The following is a 15,532-nucleotide window of genomic DNA, read 5'->3' as shown; positions in this document are numbered from 1 at the left end:
CATTTCACCTACTAAATGCATCGATTGCTTACCTTTCCCTTCTTCGCTGGGCTTTTCTCTTTCGTTATCTCCAATTCTTGGATTTCTCCATCCTCCTTCCAGCTGTCAGTTGTATCAGAATCGGGTACTTCTGTTTTATCAGATTCAACAATCTCATCAGCCTGTGGGTTCTCATCAGACCAGAACTGTCCTGATTCTGTGGACTCAAGGTACTTTTCCTCTTTAGACTCAGTTTCAGTGGGACTGTCGGGTTTCTGCTCCTGTAGTTGTTTCTTTTTCTTCTTCTTCATTTTGCCAGTGGTTTTAGCCGGCTGGGTAGCAGGTGCCACAGAGGCCTTGACCAGATGGGCGCCCGACATGGATACAAGGGCTTCAGGAGAGGCATCCACAATGTCAATAACACGATGGGTGTCTGGGTGGACATCTTTCTCAGCTGTACCAATCCTAAATTGTTCAATTTCTTTGCCATGCGGATCAGTTTCTCTCCCCAAAGAAATGTCCTCCTCAGTTTTCTCCTCAAGATGTACATCGACTTGGTATGGTGCAGTGGTGTGGGTTGATCTTCGTTGATTGGTGTCAACTCCACTAGGACTCTTAGTAAAGGCAGCCATTTTGTTCATCTCGTCACCACTTGCCACCCTTGTTACATCACTGTATGATTGACTGTCTTGCTGCTTCTCAATATTCTGCTCTTCCCCAGAGGCTGAGCTGTCAACATCAGCCGGTGTCGAATCTGCTCTATTGTGGATGGACGGTTTCTCCTCTGTCGCAGCTTCAACTTTTTCAGCCACTTTATGCATCTTCGACTTTTTGTTCTTCTTATTTTTCTTTCCCGACTTGGTCTCTTTAAGCTGGTCTGTTAGAGATGTTTCCTCCTTCTTTCCTTCTTCAATCTGGTCTAACACAACCTTCTCCCCTTTCTCTTCCCTTTTAGACTGTTCTGATAGAACTTTCTCTTTCTCTACTTCTAAAGCCTTTGTCACTTCCTCTGCAGCTATTGTAGAATGGTCAGGCACAACGTTCTCTCTTTCTCCTTCTTCCTTCTTGTCAATTCCCTTACCCTCCCTCTCTTCTGGTGAAACCTCAGGACTCCCCACAGTCTTAAGATCCTCTTCGGATGTCACCAAACTCTCTTTCTTCCCCACTACCTGACGCAGTGCCACTAGCTCCTCTGCAGCTTGCTTCTCACTGACACCACGCCCTAACACCTTCCTCAGAATACTCTCTTTTGCCTTCAGTAAAAGGGCCTCTTTATCATTGGCTACTCGGGTGGTTTTCAGAGTGATTTCCACCTCTTTCCTATCCTTATGCTCCTGCTGCCCAGTCTGTTGAGAAACTGTCTCCACCCCATCTGTATCACTCTTTTCCACAATCTGCTCCACCTCCCACTTTTGCTCATCCTTAGAAACTCTATTGTGGACGGATGATCTCTCCTCTGTCGCTGGTTCAACCTTTTCTGCTCCGATGGGTATCTTAGACTTTTTGTCTAAGCTTTCGAGAACAGCCTTCGTTAGTGCCACTTCAGAATCTGCTTGATCATGGATGGATGGTATCTCTTCTGTCACAGGTTCAACCTTCTCTGATGCTTTAGATATCTTGGGTGTTTTGTTCTTCTCTACCTGTCTTTGAACCAAGAAGACCTTGTTCTCTGTACCCTCTCTCTCTACCTCAAGAGCATCTTCTATGGCTCCTGGTAGAACTGTAGAACCTTCCCTTACTTTGCCAATATCCTTTGGATCGTCGAACCTCTCAACAGTCTGTACCTTAGCACCTTTGAGTGCAGATTGAACATCTTGCACGGGTGACTCCTCTTTCTCCTGTAGGGTAACATAACCTCTAGTGGACTCAGCACCCCTATCCTTACAATTATGACCTTTACCCTCTGAATGTGCATTCTGGTCTTTGTTTTCCGTTTTCTGTATATCAGATTTTTCTGAGGGTCTTTGCTCAGTATCGACCTCCTTCCCTTTTCCTTTCTTCTTATTCTTCCTCTTCTTTTTGCTCTTACCTTCGGCCTCCTTAGAATTGGGTGATGCATGTCCAAGATCATCGCTCTCTCTGGCCTCAATCTTTGTATCTCGCTCAACCTCCATTTTACCTTGCTCCGCCACTCTCTCAGTACTGTCTTCTACCACGTGTGTCTTCCCTTCATCTCTCTGAACAAGGGTAGACATGTCTATGCTGCCCTCTTGGTCTCTACCTTCTCTGCCAATGGCCACTGTCAAATCCATCCGTGGTTCTTTCCCCATAGCAGACTGCCCCTGCAGCATGATTGAACTACTTCCACCAACTGATCTAGATGCATTTTTGTTATCCTGTTCTGGTGTTCTAACAGTAACATCTTGCGGCGTCTCCATCTCCTGAAGGGCCTGCTGAAGCCTTTTCTCTGCATTGACTGTAAACTGAGCCAACAAATTGATTGACTGGTTTGACTCAATTTCCAATGTCTTCCCGGCTATTGAGACCTGTTCCTCTTCCATCTCTTCTTCAATGTAAACAGAGCCATGGTGTTGCATAGTTCCTGACTGCGTGAATGTTCCAGCTTCTAGAGTCTTCGCAATGTCCTCTGCGATCATCAAAAGGTTGTACCTTTTTTCTGACTCTTCTGGATGTAGGGTTGGAGAAATCACTTCAGAGCTTTCGATAATTATTTTGGTTTGGCTGTCTGGACTGGATATTGATAATGTGACTGCAGGACTACTTGAAGAGGCAACGGGTGTTGAACTATCCTCATCGTCACATTCTACTTCCATGGAGCCCAGGTTGTCTTGGAGCTCTGCAGCCATTTCTCTGGATATAAGCCCATCTTTGACAGCGTTCTTCAGGCTTGAGACTCTCTGCCCAGTGGAAGGGTCAAGCAAGCCCCCTTTCAGAACCTGGTTGGTGGCAATGAGCCTGGCCATATGTTCTCCTACCAGGCCTTTCTTAGAGGCTTTAGGCAGAGGGAGCCTAGCTCCATTGGAAATATCAATAATCCCTCCAGTGTCTGCCTGGCTTTGCAACATTCTGAGTGCTGGGACCGGATCAACTTGTTGAGATACAATTGCTTTAGCTAGGTTCAGGATTTCACCTGTTTGCTTATCCTGGATTCCCTTGAAAGGCTTCACTTCTAAGAAGCGCTTTCCACTCTTAATGTCAATCTTGCCTTGCTTTACAAGGTCTGAGTAAGGCACAATTTGGGCACTTTGTGGATCCAAAACACCTTCTGTTACACCTGGAGAAACCATTGCTTTCTTGGCAATGCTCTCATTGAGCAGACCATCAGAGACAGCCTCTGTCAATGTAAGTCTACACCTTAAATCAGGGTCCAAAATGGAACCTGTGGATGCCTGGAGGAGGGCAGCATCTGGGTTTGAAGAGAGGCCTACCTCCCCCTGACATGCCCTCTCTAACTCCCACAGTTTTGGGGATATGGCACAGTCTACCAGACCTCGCTGCAAAGCATCAGTAACTGACAGTCTAACTCCAGAGTTGTGGTGCACGATGCCACCCTCCGCCACTTGCTGGGACAAGGCTTGATAGACTTCCTCCTGCCCAAGCAAACCTCTTTCAAGGGCCTGCTTTAGGGGAACAGGTGACTTAGTTTTGGGATCTACAACCCCATTAATTTGCAGCTGCAATGTTGCTTTGGTGAGAGATGCATCTGGGTCTGAGCCTTTTCCACGGTATGACTTCTCCAACGCAAATAGCTTCTCTCTTTGGTCTTCCTCTATCAGCCCAAGGTTGGCTGCCAGGGTAACAGATACTTTTTTGTCTCTTCGCAGGTCAACCACTCCCCCTGAGACCACCTGGGCCTCCAGGAGCCGAGCAGCTGTGTTGGAGTCTATCAGGCCTGCCCGAGCAGCATCCTTCAGGGTACAAATTTTCCCCTTCTCTACATCCACTACCCCTGCCAGGGTCTTCTCTGATTTCAGCACACTCCACATCAGGTCTTCATCAAGCAGACCCTCCTGCATCACATCCTCCATGCTCAGGGATTCGCACACATTGACATCCAGGAAACCTCCAAAAAGTCCTGCCTTGGCCATCAGCTTGACTGCAGTGTGTCCAGTGAGGACCCCCTGAGCCACGGCTTCGTCCGGGAGAAGCCGCTGCCCTCCTTCAGTCAGTAGACCCCCTTGCTGAAGCTCCGAGGCCAACCTTTCCAGCTCAACATCCTCCTCACTCTTCACCGCTGCTGCCTCTAATCTCATAACATGGGGTTGGGTCTTCTCTGTGACCCTCTGAGTATCCTTCATAGCATACTTAACTCCAACACTCACAGGCACACCCTCCTTTTCATTTGTCTCTGATGGGGAGATATCAGGTTCTTTGAAATATTGGTTTGGCATCAAAGTCTCTGGCTTTACCGGTGTCGAGTACATTTCTAAGGCTTCTACAAGTGTACTGTCAACGTCTTCTACGAGGGAGTCCTCCTCCTTCGCCTTTCTGTGACCACTCTCTCTTGCGCCCTCTGATTCCATCTCTACCAGCCCATCTTCATACGAGTCTGTAATTAATTGCTTTTCTGGTAGTCCACCTGAGGGCGGGGCACTTTCAAAACTAACCATTTCATCCTTTTCACCTTTTACTTCTCCATGTACACCTCCATCTACCTCCTCACTTATTCTCATAGTTGAGTCAAGGTCTACCTGTCCCATCTCCTTTAATCCAGTTTGGTTAGCCTGCAATGTGTCAGGTGTACCATCCCATCCTTGATTATCAGCTTCTTCTACCATCTTTCTGGAATAAATATATTTTTCAGGCAAGCTGAATATTGCACTCTTTTCTTGGACCTTTCCAATTTCCCTTGTCTGCAGAGTATCCGGCAAATTTACATCTGGCACCACTTCAATACACTCCTGTCTTTCTGTAGTCAAACTCAACCCTTCCTCAACCACTCCAGGTATAGGATCCACATTGATCAGACCAGCAGCAGCCTTGACAAGTTCCACCAGCTCAGGCTCGAGCAACACTAAGCGCTGGCCAGAATGGGCATCCACATAGCTGTGGGTCATTAAATGGAAAAGCAGGCGGTGATGTGCCTGCTCCTCAGGGGCCATTTTCTCCAGGAATGAGGGGTCACAGTTGAGCCCTGGGGAAGAGGCAGGGGACGAGGAGGGAGGATGGGATGTGCCAGTGGAGCCCCACATTAGGCGATTCAGTTTTGGGGAACCTGACTGGTTCATATTGTGCAGCACATCTGGGATCTGAATCTCCTTCAGAATCTCAGCCACTTTGGGTTCAAGGACCTCCTTAGCCTGATTCAGGGACACCACCTTGGGGGTTTCCGGAAGGTAGAGGGCACCTATCGCATGGCGTTGTCTCAGGATGTTCCAAGCTAGTTCTCCCGAGATGACCCCTTGTTGTAGAGCCTCTGCAATGGGCAGCAGCTCCCCTGACTCAGGCCAGAGCATCCCTATAAAAGCCCAGAGGGACTCGAGCACCAGCAGGGCCAGATGAGGTGAGAGTAGGTCCCTCTGGATTGCTTCCTCCACCCCTAGGCGATCCCCAGTTACAGGGTCTAGTATCCCACCACTCTGCAGCTGGCGGGTCAGCATGGCACAGGCCAGGTCCTGGTCCATCAGATTGTGACGCACAGCCTCGTTCACAGTCAGAAGATGCCCAGAACGGGGGTCAGAGATGCCACCAGCAAACAGCTGGGCCTCCAGTAATCTCACTGTTACTTGCCTGTCAATCAGTCCCTCTTGGACAGCACGGAAGATCCCGACCTTCCTGCCAGATCGGAGACAGACTGTGCCTCCTGGCTGCTGTTTCACTGGCAGCAGATACAAGCCGGTGTCATCGCTGAGGATGCAGCGCTGCCGCAGTTCGTCCAGATTCAGTTTATCAGCTGTGTTGGGGTCAATAAGCTCCCGCCGATTGACCCGTGACCCGAGCTTGGTGTAGACCCTTGGGGTCAGCAGGCCCATCTCTCCGGCACTATTCAAGGTTAGTCTACCTTCTCCTAACTCCCTCAGGCCTCCTGTGTTAATCTGCAGCTCCAGGATACGCAGCCCCACCTCCTCTTTGATAAGGCCTGCCTCCATGGCTGCAGCCACTGGGAGGAGCTGGCCCTCCAGTTGTTCTGTCTGGTCGACAAGATGCAAGGCACTCTCCAGCTCTGATAGGGATTGGCTGATGTGAGTATCAATCATGCCACAGTTGAGGCCCTCTTCCAGTGATAGGCTCACAGGGGAGTCAAGCTGAAACAACCCACCCATGGTGAGCTGGGCCTCCAATAAGACATGGCAGGTGTCCAGGTCTATGAGGCCACTCTGTGCAGCTTGGAAGACTGGGACGGTTTCCATGGTGCCCAGGTCAATAACTCCGCCAATGGCAGATTGGCTCTGAAGATAAAGAAACAAATAATAGTGAATATTTGAACTTCCTTCTACCTACATACTTTGTTTAACAGTTTGAGTACTTTGTTGAGGAACCCATAGCCCATAAGTATCCAGCAAAAAAAATAACCCTTCACCCAAGAGCCATAATAATTACTTCGACATAATTATGGTGACAAAAGCATATTTCAATAGATACAATATGATTTGATATAGCATTCATCTTTTTTATTGTTATTTGTATATTCCCCACATGATTTCTCTTTCGTCATGGCACAAGAACACTTACCTTTGTTCTACAAAGCACTAAGCATGCTACATAGCGAACAGAAATGCAGAAAACCAATATGCTACGCAACCTCCAAAAGGGAGGTAAGGAAAACAGGAAAGAAAGGCGAGAAAGACAGATGAAAGAAAAGAAGAACTGGCTAGAGAAGGCAGGTCAGATCGGAAGCAGCGGTAAGAGAGAACGCCAGCACTACTTACCGAACGCGGCTGTCTGTCCCGTGATTAACAGGCCGAGGGCTCGGCAGATTGAGGAGCGACAGGTGAGAAGCTTGGTATTAGGATTCTGCATGCCACACTCCATCTACCCGAGGCGCTGCCCTGACTCGCCTGACTGACTCACCATTTCAATAGACTCCATAGGCTAAGGACCATTCACTAGCTATGGCTGAGAGGCATTAGTTACTTACTTCTGACTACGGTTCATTGGCTCGTTCCAAATGTCCCCGCTCAAATCTAACCTAAATTGACTCCACAATGGACTTATCTCACTGATTCTGTGCTCACTGGCTAAGTAACAGATGACATAGACTAGCTCAACTTAAACATAGATCATAGGATTCTGCATCATACTACAGTCCCTTAACTACAGTCCCTCTTATCCTTTGCTGAGAGCTGGATGTCCTTGATTCTCTTCTGGCAGCTGTTAGTGATTTTGAAGCAAAATGCTGATTATTTCACACATTAATGCATTAGACGGCACAAACATATACACACACACACACACACACACACACTGTGATCTGGAAACATCATGCTCAAACGGTGACGTGGGGGTTTGCGTAGCTGGCCTCTGGCGCTCACACTAAGCCGACACTGGTAGTTAGACACTCTTCTCTGGCAAGTGACTTGATGCAACGTGTGTACATTTTTCTTGAGAGTATAGAACCACCCAGAAAACCACAACCATTCATAGAAAACACACTCGTGGGTGGGGATTTACACCCACACACCAACACTCTCACTCTCATACAATATCTCCCTGATACTCTCGGTACATCCCCGGTACTGGCTCACACACGCATAACATCACATTTGGACTCATGTATATGGGGGGGGGGGGGCATGACAGTGTGGTTGGATTTCGACTACGTGAACGAGTATGTGCACGTGTTTATGGAGAGGATGTATCCGCTTCTGTAGGTTTATGGCTGAAACATAAAAAAAGGCAGTCTACCTAACGTGTGGGGACAGTAAATAACCATTGTAATTTAGTGTAACACCCACTGACTTCTAATGACCGCTCCGAAGTGATGTGGCGCATACGGAGGGGTGACTGCGAATGTGCTCTAACATGGGGTGACTATCTTGTGACTATGAAGGCAGACTGAGGTCGCACCTCCTATCAAAAAGCTACTATAGCTAAATGGTAGCATGACTTCTTCGGCTCACCGACTACTACGCCAATTGGGGGCCATAGATTAGTCTTTAAGCGGATGTGTTTGATGACGATGATGATGATGATGGGTGACACGGCTGCAAGCTGGTGCAAGTGAGGGGGGCGCACCATGCAATTACACACGAAATGGCTGTTAAACCAAACCGAGTCTATGAGGTAACAACATTCAGCATGGCGGATGATGGGTGTCAAAGAATGCACACGTGGTGACGGGCAACACAGCATGCGACACACTCTCACTCACACGCGCTCGGCTCGTGAGCATATTCCATTTCAGAACCTCAAAATCCACAACAGGCAGACAGACATTGTCAGTGAGCAACACACTTGAACAGCAATGTCGTAAGCTCGCATTGGCAACTCGCTAGTGAGTTTACGGCTTGAGGCGCAACCGCCCTTCTCCTCCCTCTTCCCTTTTGCTTTCCCAGTCACCCTACCTCCTGCCCTCCCTCCATCCACTCTACCTTTCTCTGCTCCTCTTTGGCCTGCTGTTGCACCAGCTGTTGCAGTTGGGCGGTGGAACTGTCACACAGCTGGCTGTAGGTGGCAGTCAGCTCATCCAGCTGGGAGGTCACCTGGACACGTTCCTCTGGGGACAACCTAGAGGACAAACGTTTCTGTCAGTTTGAACTTGTATGTGTGTGTGTGTGTGTGTGTGTGTGTGTGTGGTGTTGTATGTGTGTGTGTGGTGTTGTGGATTAGGTGAGCTGTTCACTGAGTTCCCTATACAGTATGTGTGTTTATACAGTGGGTATTAATGTGTGTAAGTGATCTGAACTACTTGCTGGCCTGTTTAGACATCAGGAAGACTGGGTGTTCCTGATAACCTTAGCCACCTCCTCTTCTTAGCCGCTAACTGCTCACTCACGGCCTATGAACACAACACAAATGAACATTTGAAAAAAGTTAAACTGGTAAATTTATTTTATCGCTCAGAGAGTATGATATAGAAAGAACAGTGGATGCATATAAATTCAATTCATAATATACTAGATGCATTTCATATTTCTGTACCTCCTGCGCTGCGATGGATGACTCGCGGAAGGGTCCCCTGCTCGCCCTGAGGCCCTTGACCCAGCCAGCAGCTCTGACACCTGGCTACCCTCTGCTGCTTCCTCCTCCACCTCTTTCTGCAGGGGGGTGGATTGCGGAGTTATGTCACTATGATAGAAACTGATTGGCGGTACAGACAATAATCTGACAGACACAGAGGAAGGTTGAAAAAAAACAGAAGAGAGAATGAAAACGGAAAAAGAGCGAGACATACAGTACCTCTTCCTCCTCTAGTCTTCTCAGTGCATCGCTGATTGTATTTGACGTGCTGCGCGCTCAAGGTAACCGGGCTGTGTAACGCGTCGCAAGTCCATGAACTGGAACGGCAAAAGAAATCTCTTTGTTTTGGCCTTGCACGATGACATTGGCACATATTTCTAGAAATACATTCGCCACATTGTGACGCTCTACTCCATCTCTCCTTACCTCCTGCGTGATGGCGTCTGATGAAGAGTGCATCTCTCCTCCTCTTCGGTCGACTTCTGTGTCGACTCACAAACGCTCTGAATGTCATCAGCTGCAGCTCGTAGTCCTGAAGGACACAGATACGGACACGTGTAACACTTATTTACAGCAAGCAGAAAATGCATATTTTGTATGTTGTAGCTGGTTATGGGACATTTAGTGTGGAAATTGGGCTATCCAGTAGCCTACCTCAATTTAAAATATATGACACATAGCAAGACTATCACATTTTATTTGTCACAAACAAATAACCACAGGTGTAGACTACAGTGAAATGCTTACTTAGGGGTCATTTTCCAATCATCCAAAAACGTATCTCCACATTACAATGACAAAGTGGATGTTGTACTCTACCTTGACAGAGGTGCAGTACTGTTTTGAGTGTGTTTGGCACTCGTCCAGTTTGGTCTGGGTTCTTTTCGATGTCGGCTACTAATGCCTGAGGAGAGAATCAGGTCAAAGAAAATAGATGTTATTTACAGATGTCACTCAAACCACAGTCAGATTTCCATTAGTTTCAATCACCTTCCTCATTAGCCTATTTTAAACAAAAGCTATTGCTCATCTCTTCCCCCCCAATGAACCTCTCTCTAAGGCTGGGTCAATATTATCTACTGTGTTAGTCGTTCGTTCCGCCTCCTTCTAACCCGTCTCGTTCCTGCTCCTTCTACCCGTCTCGCTGCGCCTCCTTCTACCCGTCTCGCTGCGCCTCCTTCTACCCGTCTCGTTCCGCCTCCTTCTACCCGTCTCGTTGCGCCTCCTTCTACCCGTCTCGTTGCGCCTCCTTCTACCCGTCATCGTTGCGCCTCCTTCTACCCTTCTCAGTTCGCTCCTTCTACCGTCTCGTTCCGCCTCCTTCTACCCGTTCGTTCCGCTCCTTCTACCCGTCTCGTTCCGCCTCCTTCTACCCGTCTCGTTCCGCCTCCTTCTACCCGTCTCGTTCCGCCTCCTTCTACCCGTCTCGTTCCGCCTCTTTCTACCCGTCTCGTTCCGCCTCTTTCTACCCGTCTCGTTCCGCCTCTTTCTACCCGTCTCATTCGGTCTCCATCCATCCCTCTCACCGTTTGTTGTGCTAGTTGTTCAGACAGGACTTTGCTGTCAGTCTTTCCAGGCTGGGTGTTCTCCTGTCTCTCAGTGGTCTCCTCTATCCAGTGGATCAGAGCAGAGTGACCATCTCTGTACTGCTGCAGGACCGAGCCCAGGGCTTCTAGCTCCCCTCGCCTGGAAAAACACACCAACACATCACATACCATTCAATAAAGTACCCAATCAGTGATATGGGTCTATGCTCTTCTCTATTTCACATTTAAACAGAATGGTGGTTTTCAAAACCTGTCCCCATCTCAAGGAAATACTGTATTCATTTAAGCATAAACCTACAGCACAAATACTGAGTAAGGATTAAGCTTCACATAAGACTTTTATTAAAAATGATCTGACAAACTGACTCCATCCAGCCAGCCATCCGTCCCCCACTCACCGTGTGTCCATCTGTCTCTTGACTCCGGCCCACCTCTCGGTGAGCTGGGTGGCTCTCTCCTGGTAGCGCTCCAGCTCCGGGCTGCGGTCTGGGTGGAGCCTGTTCAGCTGAGTCCCCGCCTCTCGGGCCTTCTGTACCGCCGACTGCAGGGAGCTAAACACCCCTTCCTGGTCCTCAAGCTCCGACTGCCACGTCTGGAGTGAAGGGGAGACGCAGAGAATCAGCACACAGACACACTCTTATCATTAACAGACAAATCGTAATATTGGTCCATGCATCGTCTTTGTGGGCATTAATAACTTTGTCATGCGTTTGTACTACCCAGTATCTGAATTAGTGGGATTTGTAGATAGTTTGGTCTTTCATTGTATTTGCCAGTCTCTTACACCCAGTTGTTCCCGTAGAGCCTGGATGGCGTTGGTGCCTGCAGGGACGATGTCCTCCTCACTCAGCCTGCTCTCGTACCTCTTCACCTGGCTCTCTGCGGCCTGCAAGCTGTACATCAGCACATCTACTGTCTTCAGCCTGAGAGAAAAAGGGGAAGCGCGTGATACTTAGTCAAGTATATTGGTTAAGAGAGAGTATTTTGACTGTGTGTGCGCGCGCACGCGTGCCGCCAACCCACTTGTGCAGGTGGACGGAGGAGAGGTTGTGTAGTCTGTCGATCTTCTCCACAGCCAGGTTGAGTTCAGAGCGCAGCACGGGGACACTGGAGGAGGTGGGCTTCTCCTCAAAGAAAGTCACACAGCGACGCGACACCTCACCAAGACTGGTCCGCAGGCCCTCCAGGTCCGACTGCAGCTTCTGACACCGGGAATAAGGGTTAGTCTTGATTTGCATATTCATTATACAGCATTAAGTTAAAACAAGAAAATAAATGAAAGCAACTGAATAAAGTTAGTGCTGGTCTCCTTTTCGTTGGCAGATGAATAAGAGGGTTAGGACTCTGGTGACCAGCAGATGGGGCTGTGGCGCAATTCTGACCTCCTGCTCTGCAATTTGAACAGTGTTGTCGACGCTGTCACCCGATCGGTTGCTAGGGGGAGGAGTCTGAATGCCGCGCATCAGCCTTTGCTCCGCCTCCTCCAGACGCAGTTTAATGTTCTGGAGCTCTGACAGGTAGGACCGAGAGACAGACTCATCCTTCTCCACTGGAGAGAGCGAGAGGGACAGAAATAGAGAGAGAAAGAGAGAGCGAGGAGGTGGTGGAAAGAGGGGGAGAGTAGATGAAAGATGAAAAGAAAAAGAGAGAGAGGAAGGGGTAGAGAAAGGGGGAGAGTAAATGGAGACAGGCGGGAGTGGGGAGATAAGACAAGAGAGATAATTGAATTTCAATCCCACTTAATTGGGTCAATGCACCATCAGAAAACCCTTTCATTAGAATCCCCAATGTTGCCCTCAAGCCCCAAATGTGGATGAAGCTAAGACTGGGTGAAGTGAGGGGATGCACTCTGTCAATCTTCCTGTACCCATGCAAAACAGACACACATTTGTCTTTTGAGTGAACTATTTACAGTTGAAGTCGAAAGTTTACATACACCTTAAACAAATACATTTAAAACTCAGTTTCACACATTTAATCCTAGTAAAAATTCCTTGTCTTAGGTCAGTTAGGATCACCACTGTATTTGAAGAATGTGAAATGTCAGAATAATAGTAAAGAATGATTTATTTCAGCTTTTATTTCTTTCATCCCATTCCTAGTGGGTCAGAAGTTTACATACACTCAATTAGTATTTGGTAGCATTGCCTTTAAATTGTTTAACTTGGGTCAAACGTTTCGGGTAGCCTTCCACAAGCTTCCCACAATAAGCTTCCCACAACTCCTCCTGACAGAGCTGGTGTAACTGAGTCAGGTTTGTAGGCCTCCTTACTCACACACGCTTTTTCAGTTCTGCCCACAAATGTTCTATAGGATTGAGGTCAGGCCTTTGTGATGGCCACTCAAATACCTTGACTTTGTTGTCCTTAAGCCATTTTGCCACAACTTTGGAAGTATACTTGGGGTCATTGTCCATTTGGAAGACCCATTTGCGACCAAGTTTTAACTTCCTGACTGATGTTTTGAGATATTGCGTCAATATATCCACATAATTTTCCTTTCTCATGATGCCATCTATTTTGTGAAGTGCACCAGTCCCTCCTGCAGCAAAGCACCCCCACAACATGATGCTGCCACCCCTGTGCTTCACGGTTGGGATGGTGTTCTTCATCTTGCAAGCCTCCCCCTTTTTCTCAAAACATAACGATGGTCATTATGGCCAAACAGTTCTATTTTTGTTTCCCTCTGTGTAGAGGACATTTCTCCTAAAAGTACAATCTTTGTCCCCATGTGCAGTTGCAAACGGTATTCTGGCTTTTTTTATGGCGGCTTCCTTGCTGAGCGGCCTTTCAGGTTATGTCGATATAGGACTTGTTTTACTGTGGATATAGATACTTTTGTACCCGTTTCCTTCAGCATCTTCACAAGGTCCTTTGCTGTTGTTCTGGGATTGATTTGTGTGTACAGATTATTATTGTTTGTACAGATGAACGTGGTACCTTCAGGCATTTGGAAATTGTTCCCAAGGATGAACCAGGTCTTGGCTGATTACTTTAGATTTTCCTATGATGTCAAGCAAAGAGGCACTGAGTTTGAAGGTAGGCCTTGAAATACATCCACAGGTACACCTCCAATTGACTCAAATGATGTCAATTAGCCTATCAGAAGCTTCTAAAGCCATGACACCATTTTCTGGAATTTTCCAAGCTGTTTAAAGGCACAGTCAACTTAGTGTATGTAAACTTCTGACCCACTGGAATTGTGATGCAGTGAATTCTAAGTGAAATAATCTGCCTGTAAACAATTGTTGAAAAAATTACTTGTGTCATGCACAAAGTAGATGTCCTAACTGACTTGCCAAAACTATAGTTTGTTAACAAGAAATTTGTGGAGTGGTTGAAAAACGAGTTTTAATGACTCCAACATAAGTGTATGTAAACTTCCGACTTCAACTGTATGTGTTCTATAAATAATTTGTATGAATCTAAATACTACCAAGCAAGTAAAGGTAAGTAAGTATGTGAGCAAAGTAAGCCAATCTCTACACTCCCTCCCAATTCTCCACCCTTTCCCCTGAAATGTGCACTACCCCTCGTCCACTTAAAACCAAAGGATTTGTGTATGCAATGCCTCCAATACCAATCCTCTGCTTTTAAATCCAAGTAAGGGAGTGAACAAGTGCACACATCAGGGAAAAGGCTGGGGAATTGGGACTGAGACACCGTATCTGTCCATCTACCTGTCTCCATGTTGACCAGCAGGTCCTGGCAGTGTTCCTGGGCGGTGTGGGCGTCTCTCTCCAGCTCGCGTCTCTCGGTCGTGGTGAAGAGGGCGCTCTCTTTGCTGTCAGAGAGGAAGTCAGCCAGGTGGGCCTCCAAGTGGTCCAGAGCCTGGTCCCTCGCCACAGGGGTCTGGGAACGTACCTGAGGGGTTAGGGCGAGAGAGGTGTACGTCAGATACATTTAAGAGTAGTGGTTGATTTTATATGCCAGTCAAAAAAGCATGTATACACACAGTATATACATTTCAGAAAACGTGACAGGGATAGCACAATAAAGTCAGATACTTATTTCTATTGCGGTCCCTAAAGTGCTGCCGATATGTGTATTAATTAACATGCATTAAGCCATTATTCATAGGTAATAAGGCATGAAGTCGATATGAACACATTAGCAGATGGAGGAGAAAGAGGAAGATGTATGACAGAGGGACATTACACCATAAAGTAAGTAAGTAATATGAGATAAAAGCTATCAGCCTGAGAGGGAGAGAGCAGGAAATGAGTCAATTGAAATAAATTCATTAGGCCCTAATCTATGGATTTCACATGATGGGAAAACAGATGTGCATCTGTTGGTCACAGATACCTTAAAATAAAATGGGCCTCACAATGGGCCTCAGGATCTCATCACGGTATCAAATGCAATTGTGTTCGTTGTCCGTAGCTTATGCCTGCCCATACCATAACCCCACCACCACGGGGCACTTTATTCACAACATTGACATAAGCAAATGGCTTGCCCACACAACTCCATAAAACGTGGTCTGCGGTTGTAAGGCTTATGGTAGAGAAATGAACATTACATTCTCTGGCAACAGCTCTGGTGGACATTCCTGCAGTCAGCATGCCAATTGCATGCTCCCTCAAAACTTGAGAGATCTGTGGCATTTTGTTGTGTGACAAAACTGCACATTTTAGAGTGGCCTTTTATTGTCCCCAGCACAAGGTCCACCTGTGTAATGGACATGCTGTTTAATCAGCTACTAGATATGCCACACCTGTCGGGTGGATGGATTATCTGGGCAAAGGAGAATTTCTTACTAACAGGGATGTAAACAAATTTGTGAACAAAATTTGAGCAAAATAAACTTTTTGTGCGTATGGAAAATGTCTGGGATCTTTTATTTCAGCTCAGGAAACATGGGACCAACACTTTACATGTTGCGTTTATATTTTGTTCAGTGTATAAGAAATAGAACAGTTA

At 47.2% G+C, this 15,532-nt stretch overlaps 1 protein-coding gene across 1 annotated transcript in view; it reads right to left on the bottom strand.

Moving 5' to 3' along the window:
- Positions 1-15,532, bottom strand: part of LOC112069370 (microtubule-actin cross-linking factor 1, isoforms 1/2/3/4/5-like) — a 278,447-nt gene that overhangs the window by 86,538 nt on the left and 176,377 nt on the right. Inside the window, 20 exon segments of the mRNA XM_070438520.1 lie at positions 33-6,329; positions 8,472-8,607; positions 8,789-8,816; positions 8,819-8,848; positions 8,851-8,878; positions 9,022-9,089; positions 9,092-9,137; positions 9,280-9,315; positions 9,317-9,352; positions 9,354-9,377; positions 9,487-9,520; positions 9,522-9,592; positions 9,880-9,936; positions 9,938-9,964; positions 10,587-10,746; positions 11,006-11,199; positions 11,392-11,530; positions 11,631-11,809; positions 11,990-12,156; positions 14,287-14,470. Coding sequence (XP_070294621.1) covers positions 33-6,329; positions 8,472-8,607; positions 8,789-8,816; positions 8,819-8,848; positions 8,851-8,878; positions 9,022-9,089; positions 9,092-9,137; positions 9,280-9,315; positions 9,317-9,352; positions 9,354-9,377; positions 9,487-9,520; positions 9,522-9,592; positions 9,880-9,936; positions 9,938-9,964; positions 10,587-10,746; positions 11,006-11,199; positions 11,392-11,530; positions 11,631-11,809; positions 11,990-12,156; positions 14,287-14,470 — 7,941 coding nt within the window.

Source organism: Salvelinus sp. IW2-2015, unplaced genomic scaffold (genome assembly GCF_002910315.2).
Source record: "Salvelinus sp. IW2-2015 unplaced genomic scaffold, ASM291031v2 Un_scaffold995, whole genome shotgun sequence".
NCBI classification, from domain to species: domain Eukaryota; kingdom Metazoa; phylum Chordata; class Actinopteri; order Salmoniformes; family Salmonidae; genus Salvelinus; species Salvelinus sp. IW2-2015.
This window is presented reverse-complemented; position numbering and strand designations above follow the sequence as displayed.